Source organism: Pristiophorus japonicus, chromosome 15, assembly GCF_044704955.1.
Source record: "Pristiophorus japonicus isolate sPriJap1 chromosome 15, sPriJap1.hap1, whole genome shotgun sequence".
Classification (NCBI taxonomy): domain Eukaryota; kingdom Metazoa; phylum Chordata; class Chondrichthyes; family Pristiophoridae; genus Pristiophorus; species Pristiophorus japonicus.
The window spans coordinates 85,473,209-85,486,794 of record NC_091991.1 but is presented as its reverse complement, the minus strand read 5'-3'; the positions used below and the strand labels follow the sequence as shown (position 1 = coordinate 85,486,794).

At 47.0% G+C, this 13,586-nt stretch overlaps 1 protein-coding gene across 5 annotated transcripts in view; it reads left to right on the top strand.

Moving 5' to 3' along the window:
- Positions 1 to 13,586, top strand: part of LOC139280888 (V-type proton ATPase 116 kDa subunit a 4-like) — a 135,017-nt gene that overhangs the window by 61,010 nt on the left and 60,421 nt on the right. For all 5 annotated transcript variants that reach the window (XM_070900678.1, XM_070900674.1, XM_070900677.1 and 2 more), the window contains 3 exons: positions 1,588 to 1,685; positions 9,847 to 9,973; positions 11,169 to 11,251. In XM_070900678.1, coding sequence (XP_070756779.1) covers positions 1,588 to 1,685; positions 9,847 to 9,973; positions 11,169 to 11,251 — 308 coding nt within the window. The remainder of the gene's footprint in view (positions 1 to 1,587; positions 1,686 to 9,846; positions 9,974 to 11,168; positions 11,252 to 13,586) is intronic.

The following is a 13,586-nucleotide window of genomic DNA, read 5'->3' as shown; positions in this document are numbered from 1 at the left end:
GTTATTTGGGGAGCAATCTCCCTCCTTATCGAACTCCCTGACAGGAGCAGAGGGAAAATTGGGCCCATTATTTTTTTGCGGTTGCTCTATCTGGGCACAGTAAACAGAAATGTTGTGCTTCTGTATGTAGTGTCCCTGCACCTTACTACAAACTCACACGAGGCGTCGATATATCAGACACGGTCACTCTGTGACCTTCACCTTTATTGCCATGACCAAGGAGTGCTGACCCTGGGTGGGACCTCCCCTTTTATACCTGGAAACCCAGGTGAGGAGTGTCTCCCGCAAGTTCACCCCCTGTGGTCAGGGTGTGCATTTCTAGGGTACAGGTACAGTGTACATGAGTTACAGTTACATGACTGTGTCATTGCAAGATGGTTAAATACATGACACTGTACACAGCAGAACACTGTCCATGTTATCCAGTCGCCCTCTTCACAGCTGTTGCCCACAGCCGGCTCGCGCTGCACCTTGAAGTGGTCCTTGCAGGTCAGGGCCGCCACACAGAATGCCAGGTTGGGCTCCACGCTGCTCCTTTGACTGGATTGGACATCACCAAAACCCAGGTCGCTGATCGGAGCATGGACAGGTACAGGAGGAGCGGTGAGGTTGGGGCGAAGGAGCGGCGAGAGATTGAAGAGCGATGTGATCGGGGCCCAGGAGCAGCGAGAGTTTGGGGCCCAGAAGAGGCGACTGCCCAGGGGCAGCACGGGCCAGCCCACACTGCGATATGTGTGCGCGCTAGGTCCATGCAGCAGAGCTGGTCTCCAGTCGTCTTGGTTAATCCTTGCCACTGGACCAAGATCTGTCAAGTCTGTATGGTGGCTGGTGTGCCACAGGCATTTTCCACCCTTCAGGGTGTAGTTCGGGACCTGGAATGTCAGGTCCTTCATTGCAGCACCTGTGAACTCATCCCTTTTTGGCGTGGAAGCAAATCATCCTCGATTCGAGGGACTGCCTATGATGATGATGATGATGATGATGATCCATGTTAGTTACATTGCCAAAAATTGCTTATAGAATCATAGAAATTTACTGTACGGAAGGAGGCCATTTCGGCCCATCGTTTCCGTGCTGGCCGACCAAGAGGCCACCTAGCCTAATCCCACTTTTCCAGCTCTAGGTCCGTAGCCCTGTAGGTTACGGCACTTCAAGTGCACATCCAAGTACTTTTTAAATGGAGGGTTTCTGCCTCCATCACCCATTCAGGCAGTGAGTTCCAGACCCCCACCACCCTCTGGGTGAAGAAATTTCCCCTCAAATCCCCTCGAAACCTCCTACCAATTACTTTAAATCTATGCTCCCTGGTTGTTGACCCCTCTGCTGAGGGAAACAGGTCCATCCTATCCATTCTATCCAGGCCCCTCATAATTCTGTACACCTCAATAAGGTCTCCCCTCAGCCTTCTCGGTTCCAAAGAATGCGATGACATAATCATAGACCCACAAAAAGTGACAGCTCCCAGAGCGATCTCTGAACAAAAAGGTTTTCCTGTATGCAGACCACTGCTCCCCCCATCCCGAGCATTGTTTCAGGCTGTATCAGATTGTTCTGCCGCGGATGTGACCAGAATTTCTCCCTTTGCAGACGGAAGCGAATTTAACCGACGATTTCTTCAGCGAAGACACAATGCACCTACTGGAACTGCAGACTGCGACTGCGGTGATTGCTCCGGGTAGGCTGGGGTAAGTGAAGACTAAGCACCTCACATCCCTGCAGGCTGCAGCTGTAGCTTTGGTTGCTCTGCATCCTTCATCCCGTTCCAAAGGTGTTCTGGCTTTTTGTGTCCAGGTAACAGACTGCTTATACATATTTAAAATTACCACTTTGAAAATAAGTGTTGTTTTTGGCCCTGTGGAGACTGTCACTGCTGGAGTTCAGTCAGCGAAAAGCATGCAGAGCCCTGGTAGAGTCGTCCATTCTGGACGTGTCCTCACATGACCTGCCTCCAAGTGCCCCGCCCCCGCTCTCCCGCCATTGGTCGCTCGACATGTCACTCCTCACCGCACACCACCTTCCCACGGCCAATTGAAAGAAAGAAAGATTTAGATTTATATAGCGCCTTTCACGGACCACCGGACGTCTCAAAGCGCTTTACAACCAGTGAAGTACTTTTGGAGTGTAGTCACTGTTGTAATGTGGGAAACAGAGCAGCCAATTTGCGCACAGCAAGCTCCCACAAACAGCAACATGGTAATGACCAGATAATCGTTTTTTTTGTTATGTTGATTGAGGGATAAATCTTGGCCAGGACACCGGGCATAACTCCCCTGCTCTTTTTCGAAATAGTGCCATGGGATCTTTTACATCCACCAGAGAGGACAGATGGGACCTCGGTTTAATGTCTCATCCGAGAGACAAATTGAAAGCGAACAGGCTGTTTGTTACCTGATTGAAAGATTCTCGACTCTCCGTTAAACCAGCCTTTTCCCTAACCTTTGATATTCTGATAACTAATGAAGAAAAGTGTCTTTTTTAAGTAAAAAAGAAAATAAATGCCACTATGAATTTTCTCGCAGCTGTGTCCAAGAAATTAATCTTTAATTACTGGAAGCCCCAGCATAATCCTGGAGGACTAGCAGCCCTAAGTGCTAGTAAGCTTCTTGCTACTCGTCCGCCCTCCAGCGCAGATCCGGAACCCTATAGCTGAGCCAGGCCGACCCATCGAATGCTAGGGCATGACTGAGGATTGACTGACCAGCCTGTAACGATATAATGTATACCGCCCTCTAGCTAGGATGTATAGCACCCTGGATCTGTAATTAAGAGACGGGCTGTATGAGAAATGCCATTTTAACTGCATATGCTGACTGAGATCTCCAGAATAAATAGAGTTAAATTGAACTAAGAGTGTTCAAGAGACTAAAAAATACATGGTGTCAGAAGCCGACGCATCCACGATTGAAATATTGGAACTGTAAGACTTTTTTGAGCTGATTAAAATCGACGTTAAGCAGTGCAGTGCGGAGCGTGCTTTGTACACATCGCGCGTGGATCCGTGAAGGGCAATAAATAGTCATAAGCTTGTAAAGTAATCTAGAGGCATTAGTTAAGTAAACTTAAGGTAGCATAAGTTATTGTAGTGCCTTGATTGAAAAAGTATTTCATGGCTACGATATTTTACAAGTAGACTTATTCTAGTCCTCTGGGTATTTAAACTGTATACATGTATATGACAAATTCAAAGTCCTAAACTGTAGTGAGCTATCATGACCACCAAGGTGCCAACTCCCACGCACATTTTGAATAATGCCCTGAAACGCAGACACTATCCACTTCCTGCGATCGATGACATCTTGCCACAGATATCAAATGTAAAGGTCTTCACTAAAGCAGACTGCAATGCAAGGAGGGTTTCTTGCAATATGAACTAGACACAGAGTCCTCCTCCCTCACGACCTTCTAGACTCGATGGGGACGATATCGATATAATCGAATGCCACTTGGCATCAGTCCTGCCCTGGAAATCTTCCAGCAAAAACTAGACCAGAACCTCGAGGGCCTAGATGGAGTCTACCATATTGCAGATGATATCTTGATCACTGGGCGCGGTGAGACACTTAAAGATGCCAATCACGATCATGACGCAATCTTATGCAAATTCATGCAGAGAGCGAAGCCTCAAACTAAACTTCGATAAGTTCGAATACAAGAGCTCCCAAGTGAAATACACGGGAAACATACTGTCTAGTGATGGACTCAAAGCCGACCCAAGCAAAGTGGTCGCAATCAACGAAATGCAGAAACTGCAGGATGTCGCAGGTGTACAATGATTTGTCAGCATGACAAAATATCTCGGAAAATTCTTGCCAGATCTTTCAGACCTCAGTGAGCCTCTGCGACGGCTTATTCTTAAAGACACAGTCTGGAAATGGACTGAAGAACAAGACAAAGCGTTTGAAGCTATCAAACAATGTGTGACAGATTCTCCGGTGCTCAGGCACTTGGACCACAAACTTGCAACCGAAGGTCAAGGAGATGCTTTGAGCAAGGGTCTTGGGTTCGTCCTTCTGCAACAGGAACAACCAATTGCATATGTGAAACGCGATACTCTCAAATCGAAAAGGAATTGTTTGCTCAAATCTTCGGAATGGAATGAAACCAATAATATGGCTTCAAATCAATATGTATACAGTCGAAAGATCACGCTATTGATAGACCATAAGCCTTTCGTTGTCATACAATACAAGCCATTATCTACTGTACTCCAGCGGCTACAACGTCTACTCATTCGGCTCAACCAATATGCCGTGGAAATAAAGTATCAACCAGGAAAAGAAATGTACGGAGCAGACACCCTCTCACTCGCATACCTTGAAAACGTGGAGAGATCACCAACTGAAATTGCAGCGGATTGCATCCACATGGTAGACTTTCACCTACTCTCCAAACAAGGACTGACTAACATACAACGCGCAACTGCAAGTGACTCCACACTACAACTGGTCATATAACAAATCACAACAGGATGGCCAGAAACCACAATTGAATGCCCGCCTGAAATGTGTGCATACTTCAAAAGTTCGTGACTTGATGCTGCTCACACTGGCGTCGAGAGCACTCTTCGACGTGCCAAAGAATCAGTTCACTGGCCAGGACTGAACAGTGACATAAAAGTGTGAAACATACAACACTTGGATAAAGAAACAATAAGACAAGGTTTTTGTAGTTGTTTACTACATGTATTCATAAGAAGTTAATTACCAGTTCATATTGAAGCTCACTTTAATCCAATTTGTTTCTTATGAAAGGAAAGGTGTAAAGATATAATGTATAGCGCCCTCTAGCTAGGATCTGTAATTAAGAGACTGGTTGTATGAGGATCGTCATTTTAACTGCACACGGCTGATTGAGACCTCCAGAATAGAGTTAACCCTAACCCTAACCCTAACCCTAACAGTGCTCAAGAGACTATAAAATACTCTGCCTGCCTCATTAATGTGTCGTGGAGGGATTGGGCCATTTAACAGCAGATAACCCGGCTAACCAATATCTTTTAGAGATAGTGCGGCTCTCCCTGGACTAGGAGAGTGTGGCCCTCCCTGGACAAGCAGCAGCTGATTAAATTGCAGCCGTTGCCCGGCACAACCTTGGGAGTTGAGAAGCCTTAGCATTTGTCAACCTGAACCTAAACTCTCTGGAACAAAAGCAAAATACTGCGGCTGATGGAAATCTGAAATAAAAACTGAAAATCCTGGAAATACTCAGCGGGTCAGGCAGCATCTGTGGAGAGAGAAACCGAGTTAACGTTTCTGGCCGATGGCCCTTCTGATGAAAGTTCATCGATCTGAAACATTAACTCTGTTTCTCTCCACAGATTGCCGCCTGACCTGAGTATTTTCAGCATTTACTGTTTTTATCAAAGCTCTCTGAGCGAGTGGGGAGTGTCTTGACAGGGAGAGAGCAGCCACTCTGTATTGAGCAAATAGAATCCCTACCCACGTAGATCTCTGTCTAGCTTGGCCTGGAGACTTGGGGGTGGGTTTTTCCCCCCTGCAGGCATCGGAGAACTTAGAGACTGGCCAAACGCCGCAGTTACGCCACGAAGTCCGAGACGTTTTGACCCTCCCGATGCCGGTGAGAGTAGAACCGGTGCCGGGCCATGTGCACGCTCCTTGCCGGCTTGAGATGCTCACTGATCAGCTGGCTGAGCTCTTCGAAGGACTTGTCCGCCGGCTTTTGGGGTGCGAGCAGGTCCTTCATCAGCGCATACGTCTGTGGACCACAGCTGGTCAGTAGATGCGCCCTCCGCTTGTCAGCCGCTGTCTCTTCCAGCCAGTCCTTTGTGACAAAGCTCTGTTGGAGTCTTTCTACAAAGTCGTCCCAGTCCTCACCCACACAGTAGCGTTCCTCTGTGCCACGGTGGCCATCCTCGTGGTTCGGTGATTCCCGTTTCTCGTCGCCAAATGTAGTGTCCCTGCACCTTGTTACAAACTCACACGAGGCATGTATATATCAGACACAGTCACTCTGTGACCTTCACTTTATTCCCAGGACCAAGGAGTGCTGACCCTGGGTGGGACCTCCCCTTTTATGCCTGGAAACCCAGGTGAGGAGTGTCTTCCGCAAGCTCACCCCCTGTGGTCAGGGTGCGCATTTCAAGGGTACAGGTACAGTGTACATGAGTTATAGTTACATAACTATTGTCACTGCAAGATGCTGAAATACATGACAGGTTTCAAGGCTTGTTTGACACCCAGGTGAACAAAAACAAGTGCAGAGCAAAGGATGTTTGAAATTGACAGTATACGTCAGAAAAACTTGTAAGAATTCAGCAGACTGCCTGCTCTACACTAATTTAATTAGAAATTAAATTCAGTAAAATTAAGCAGGGTTTGTATTCAAAGAGTGATATTTAATCCATAGTGAAAATCTCACAGTTTACTTTGGCATTGGTTTGGCTGCAGCATGTGGGGGAGGGGTGACATACTCAGTACACCCTTCATAAAGGCAGCATTTGGGCATTGTCTTTCTGACTCTTCCCCGCCCCCCCGCCCCCCCCCCCCCCCACACCTCCCACCCCCCCTATTGATTGGAGGAGAGCTTAGAAGATTCACAGAAACTTGAAGAAAAGTTGTCTAAACTCCTTAACTTGATAAAGATTCGAGATTGTCAGACTGCTTGTCCGACATCCAGTTCTGGATGAGCAGAAATTTTCTCCAATTGAATATTGGGAAGACCAAAGCCATTGTTTTCGGTCCCCGCCACAAATTCTATTCCCTAGACACTGACTCCATAAGAAAATAAGAAATAGGAGCAGAAGTAGGCCATATGATCCCTCAAGCCTGCTCCACCATTCAATAAGATCATGGTTGATCTGATCATGGACTCAGCTCCACTTCCCCGCCCGCTCCCCATAACCCCTTATCCCCTTATCGTTTAAGAAACTGTCTAATTCTGTCTTAAATTTATTCAGTGTCCCAGCTTCCACAGCTCTCTGAGGCAGCGAATTCCACAGATTTACAACCCTCTGAGAGAAGAAATTTCTCCTCATCTCAGTTTTAAATCCTCTCCCCAACTCCTATCTGAGGCTGAACCAGACTCTTCGCAACCTTGGTGTCATATTTGGCCATGAAACGAGCTTTCGACCACATATCCATCTTAACTAAGACCTCCTATTTCCACCTCTGTAACATCGCCTATCTCCGCCTTTGCCTCAGCTCATCCGCTGCTGAAGCCCTCATCCATGCCTTTGTTACCTCTAGACTTGACTATTCCAAAGCACTCCTGGCCGGACTCTCACATTCTACCCTACATAAACTAAAGGTGATCCAAAACTCGGCAGCCCTTATCCTAACATGCACCAAGTCCTGCTCACCCATCACATAGAAACATAGAAACATAGAAAATAGGTGCAGGAGTAGGCCATCCGGCCCTTTAAGCCTGCACCACCATTCAATAAGATCATGGCTGATCATTCTTTCAGTACCCCGTTCCTGCTTTCTCTCCATACCCCTTGATCCCTTTAGCCGCAAGGGCCATATGTAACTCCCCCTTGAATATATCCAATGAACTGGCATCAACAACTCTCTGCGGTAGGGAATTCCATAGGAAAACAACTCTCTGAGTGAAGAAGTTTCTCCTCATCTCAGTCCTAAATGGCTTACCCCTTATCCTAAGACTATGTCCCCTGGTTCTGGATTTCCCCAACACCCCTGTGCTCGCTGACCTACATTGGCTCTCGGTTAAGCAACGCCTCGATTTCAAAATTCTCGTCCTTAGTTTCAGATCCCTCCATGGCCTCGCCGCTCCCTATCTCTGTAAACTCCTCCAGCCCCACAATCCCCCGACATGGCTGTGCTCCTCTAATTTTGGCCTTTTGAACATCCCTGATTATAATCGCTTAGCCATTGGTGGCCGTGCCTTCTGTTGCCTAGGCCCCAAGCTCTGGAACTCCCTGTCTAAACCTCTCCGTCTCTCTGCCTTTCTTTCCTCCTTCAAGATGCTCCTTAAAACCTACCTCTTTGACCAAGCTTTGGTCACCTGCACTAATTTCTACTTATGGGGCTCAGTGTCAAATTTTTATCGCATAATACTCCTGTAAAGTGCCTTGGGACATTTCACTACAGTAAAGGCGCTATATAAATACAGGTTGTTGTTCCCGTGGGGTCAGTGTGATGCAGTAGGTTAGCACAGTATCTTTTCACCTCAGATCTGTGTTGTGACCCCAGCCTGCAGTCTCCTCACTGGGTGTAAAGCTGTGGTCTCAACTCTGATCTGACTGGTTGTAGGAGTCAACACAAGTTGCCCATAAATTAGCACAAGTTGGTTTTAAATGGGTGATCTCATTGGAAGAAACTATCTAACGCCAGCATGAGAAAACGTACTCTGGTGAGCTAGATAGTTAAATAAGGTTTGTGTTAAGGTCAATTCACCTGAGAGTGATGCCGATTTGACCATTTAGTAAGACCACAGGCACGTGGAGCAATGAAAAAGTCACTTTTAATTACCACACAGACAATGTTCCACTGTAAGGTGCAGCTCCATGCCTACGCACTTATCATCTGCTCATTATCACATTGCTTCCTGGTGCTAATTGGCTGCTGTGTTTCCTACATTACAAAAGTGACTACACTTCAAAAATATTTAGTTGGCTGTAAAGTGCTTTGATACATCCTGAGGTTGTGAAAAGTCGTTTCTTTTTCTCTCTCTGCCTTTCTCACTCTCTGTCTCTTCTTTCTTTCTCTTCCTCTGTCTTTGTCTGTGTGTGTGTTTCTCTCTCTCTGTCTCTCTCTCTCTGTCTCTGTCTCTCTCTCTATCTGTTTCTCTCTCTGTCTGTCTCTCGTCTCTCTCTCTCTCTCTCTGTCTGTACCTCTATCTCTCTCTGCCTCTCTCTCTCTATCTCTCTCTACCTCTCTCTATCTGTGTCTGTCTGTCTCTGTCTCTCTTGTCTCTTTCCCTGTCTGTCTGCCTCTCTGTTTCTCACACTCTCTCTGTGTCTCTGTCTGTCTGTTTGTCTCTCTCTCTCTTTCTTTGTCTGTCTGTCTCTCTCTCTCTGTCTCTCGTCTCTCTCTCTCTCTCTCTCCCCCTCTGTCTGTCCCTCTGTCTGTCTTTCTCTCTGTTTCTCTCTGTTTCTCTCTCCGTGTGTCTGTCTGTCTCTCCGTCTGTCTCTCTCTCTTTGTCTGTCTGTCTCTCTGATTCTCTCGCTCTCTCTTTGTCTCTATCTGTCTGACTGTTTGTCTCTCTGTCTCTGTCTCTGTCTCTCGTCTCTCTGTCTCTCGTCTCTCTCTCTCTCTCTGTCTGTCCCTCTGTCTCTCTCTCTCTCTATCTGTGTCTGTCTGTCTCTCTGTTTCTCTCGCTCTCTCTGTCTGTCTCTCGTCTCTCTGTCTCTCTCTCTCTCGTCTCTCTGTCTCTCGTCTCTCTCTCTCTCTCTCTCTCTCTCTCTCTCTCTCTCATTCTCTCTTTGTCCCTCTGTGTCCCTCTGTCTCTCTCTCTCTCTCTGTCTCTCTCTATCTGTGTCTGTCTGTCTGTCTTTCTCTTTCTCTCGCTCTCTCTGTCTCTCTCTCTCTCTGTCTGTCTCTCTCTGTCTCTCGTGTCTCTCTCTCTCTCTCTCTCTGTCTGTCCCTCTGTGTCCCTCTGTCTCTTTATCTGTCTCTCTGTCTGTCTGTCTGTCTGTCTCGCTCGTCTCTGTCTGTCTCGCTCGTCTCTGTCTGTCTCTCTTGTCTCTGTCTGTCTGTCTGTCTCTCTCTCTCTCTGTCTTTCTGTCTGTCTGTCTGTCTCTCTTTCTGTCTCTGTCTGAACAGGAGCAAAGTTAACATTGTACACGTCTAAAAGTACAATCCCACGCCATAGTTTAAAGACTCCCCAGGATGTTTCTGCATCATATTTAGTTACTGGATGTTTCAGGTTTATAGCTGGCGTGATCCGGAGGGAAAGGATGGCTGCCTTTGAACGCCTGCTCTGGAGAGCTTGCAGAGGAAACGTCTACATGAAGCAGTCTGAGATGGAAGTTCCTTTGGAAGATCCAAGCACTGTAAGGAATTCTTAAATTAATTCCAGAATGGGAACATGCACAATCTTTTAATAGTAATTCTAATGTCAAGATCAGTGGAAAAAACTGAATGTTAGAAATCTGAAAAGGGAGAAATGCAGCAGGTACCTGAAAGGGGAGGTTACAGATCTGGTTGCAGATTCTCCATTTTCTCCTCCCCTCATTGTGAATCTGTCTCTTCAACAATAACTTGCAATGTCCTGGCCAATATTTATCCTTCAAACAACATTGCTAGATTATCTGCTCATTATCTCATTGCTGTTTGTGGGAACTTGCTGTGTGCAAATTGCATGACGCGTTGCCTGCATTACAACAGTGCCGAAAAAAATACTTAATTCACTGTCATCATCATCATAGGCAGTCCCTCGGAATTGAGGAAGACTCCACTCTAAACATGAGTTCTTAGGTGGCTGAACAGTCCAATACAAGAACCACAGTCCCTGTCACAGGTGGGAGAGATAGTCGTTGAGGGAAGGGGAAGGTGGGACAGATTTGCCGCACGCTCTTTCTGCTGCCTGCTTGATTTCTGCATGCTCTCAGTAACGAGACTCGAGGTGCTCAGCGCCCTCCCGGATGCACTTCCTCCACTTCGGATGGTCTTTGGCCAGGGACTCCCAGGTGTCAGTGGGGATGTTGCACTTTATCAGGGAGGCTATGAGGGTGTCCTTGTAACGTTCCCTCTGCCCACCTTTGGCTCATTTGCCGTGAAGGAGTTCCGAGTAGAGCGCTTGCTTTGGGAGTCTCGTGTCTGGCATACGAACTATGTGGCCTGCCCAGCGGCGCTGATCAAGTGTGGTCAGTGCTTCAATGCTGGGGATGTTGGCCTGATCGAGGACGCTAATGTTGGTGCGTCTGTCCTCCCAGGGGATTTGTAGGATCTTGCGGAGACATCGCTGGTGGCATTTCTCCAGCAACTTGAGGTGTCTGCTGTACATGGTCCATGTCTCTGACACTGTAAAGCGCCTTGAGACATCATGAGGTTGTGTCGGGCGCTACATAAATGTAACTTCCCTTCCTTCTTTCTTTTCCTTCCTTTTCTCCTTCTTTCTTCCTTCCATCTTTAACAACAACAACTTGTATTTATATAGCATTTTTAACATAGTAAAACGTCCAAAGGCGCTTCACAGCAGTTCTAATACTTCTTGATGCCTGTGTGATAGATGATTATGTTTTGCAGCTCGTGAAGGTGCAGAAGAATGTGTTCATCATCTTCTTTCAAGGGGAGCAACTGAGACACAAAGTGAAGAAGATTTGCGATGGGTGAGCTGATCACTTCAGCGTAGTGGGTATAATGTCATGGCCTGTACTTTGCAGGATTCTCATTATTTCAGGCGGGCCTTCTGATTTTCAGTTGTTTTTTTCTAAAAATTGGGTCAAAAGAATCCGATGTAATCAAGCTGCTGGTAAATATGTCAAAATGACCAGAGATCACGCTGAAGCCATACACTGCCTTGGTCGCCTGGGCACGGAATCCAATTCTGGTCGTTGTAGCGCAGAGGAGACTGATTCCCAGACTGAACACAACGGCGCTGCCCATAATCCCAGCTGCTTAACAGTAGCACACTGATCTATACTCACCAGCAAACCCAACAATCTGGGAGATACAATGTTGTAAATACAATTCTGGACTAAGATTAAATGTCGTCATCTGAGAACCAGACGGTTTAATGGGCAGGAGGTTTGATGGCTGGGATTGTGTTGATTCCATTAGGCAGAGCAGCTATTTGCACCGTGAAGTCCATTAATAGTGGGAAATGATGGGTGATCAGAGAAAATCGTTCCATGTCTCTAGACGCATGTGTTAATAAGAATCCGATAAATCAGGCCTGATAATGGCCCAGAAATCCTGGTCGGCTGCTTCCCGTGGGTGATCGAGGGAAAAAGTTTAAAAAGATGCACACTTACCTGAAGCTGCTGGGCCTACGCGAGTTCCTGGTCCTGAGGCCTCCACTGACTGCGTGTCGGAGCGCGTGCACGTCGAGACATGCGCAGGGCTGGAGCTGCAGTCACATGGCTCTGGGCAGCCAATCAGGTAAAGTATATTCTCATTCATAATAATGGGAACTCCGTAAGTTGGTGTTCCCATTATTATGAATCAGAAACACCCACAACTCTTTAAAATAAAATAGAAAAAATACACCACATATTTTTATTAATTTAAATTAGTTATTTATGTATTATAAAAAACTATATATTTTTCCAATTTAAAAAAAAAATTTAAAATTATGGTTTAAAATAAACTTACCGTAGTGGGGAGGATTTTTAACAATAACATTTGTTTTTTAAATGTTATTTTATAATGTTTTTGTGTCTTTTAAAACTCTTACGCCTGTAAAAGTAGGCCATGCACCTGCTTTTATCAGGTGCAAGAGTTTTCAGGGCATCCGCTGGGCAAGATATGGGTAAATACCGCAATCTTGCCCTTGCAAATGTCCTGACTGTGGAGATACGGAGGACCTGTCGAGCTGGAGCTGGAGTTTGACAGATCGGAAAAGCAGGTTTTCATTGCATGCGTATTGTGCGCTGAAAACCGGCTTTTGCGATGTCTTCCCGGGTATGTACACACTCCGTACACACTCCGTACGGCCTCAGGAGGCTGGGATTTCTGGGCCAATATTTAGCCAAAATGATGACTTTGGCACTTAATATAAGCAAGTGTTGCACAAACAATCTACCTACATCACTATACTAAGTACAGACAAAGGAGGCCATTTGACCCAACTAGGTCATCATTTCATGCGGTTCCCCAATCACAGCTCATAACTGCCTCTGAATCATCCGAGATTTATTGTCTCCGCTACCCAACCAGGAAGATTATCCCAAGTGCTGATCACTCGCTGAGAAATAGTTTTCCCTAACATCAGTCCTGAGCTTGCCTTTTGTGGTTTTGCTTAAAACAGTGCTCGAGCGTTACTTTTCCTATTCTGTTTGGTACGTTTATCAGATCCGATCTCATCCAGCTCTCTTCAGGGCTGAGGAGCCCGAGGTTCTTCTAGCCTATGCCGATAATTCTGTACTGGGGATTAGCCCTGAGGCACTTCTCTGCACTGCTTCCGTGGCTCAGACGTATCCTGTGTGTGTCAGTGACCAGAGAGGACATCATACTGAGGGTGGAACCTAACGGGAGGGCGATACCGGGTCGAAATTGCCCTCCGCCCAAAATGGGGCGCACCTACCGACCTCGAAGGGTTCCATCCACCCCAATGCACGGGGCGGACAATCAGGAGAAATTCAGAACTTCGTGGGGTTTTTTGGAGCGGAGTGGAAGTGGCCTCACCATTGGGGCGGAGGTGGGCGAGGGGCGGGAGTGAGGGTGGAGTGGGTGGGGGCGGGGCGGAGTGGGGGCAGGGCGGAGTGGCCTTACCATTAGGGCAGAGGTGGGCGAGGGGCGGGGGTGGAGCGGAGTGGCCGATGCTACAAGTCATTGGCGTCGCGCTGATGACATAATTGGCCCTCCCCTTCAGTTAAAGGGGAGGGCCGCTGCGCACTCTGCAGCCACTTTAGTGGCAAACACTGGGCCACCAGGGAGGGTTTCAGCCGGGACAACACCTGGCAGCAGGCCGACAAAATAAATAACATGGAGTCTCGGGCAGCG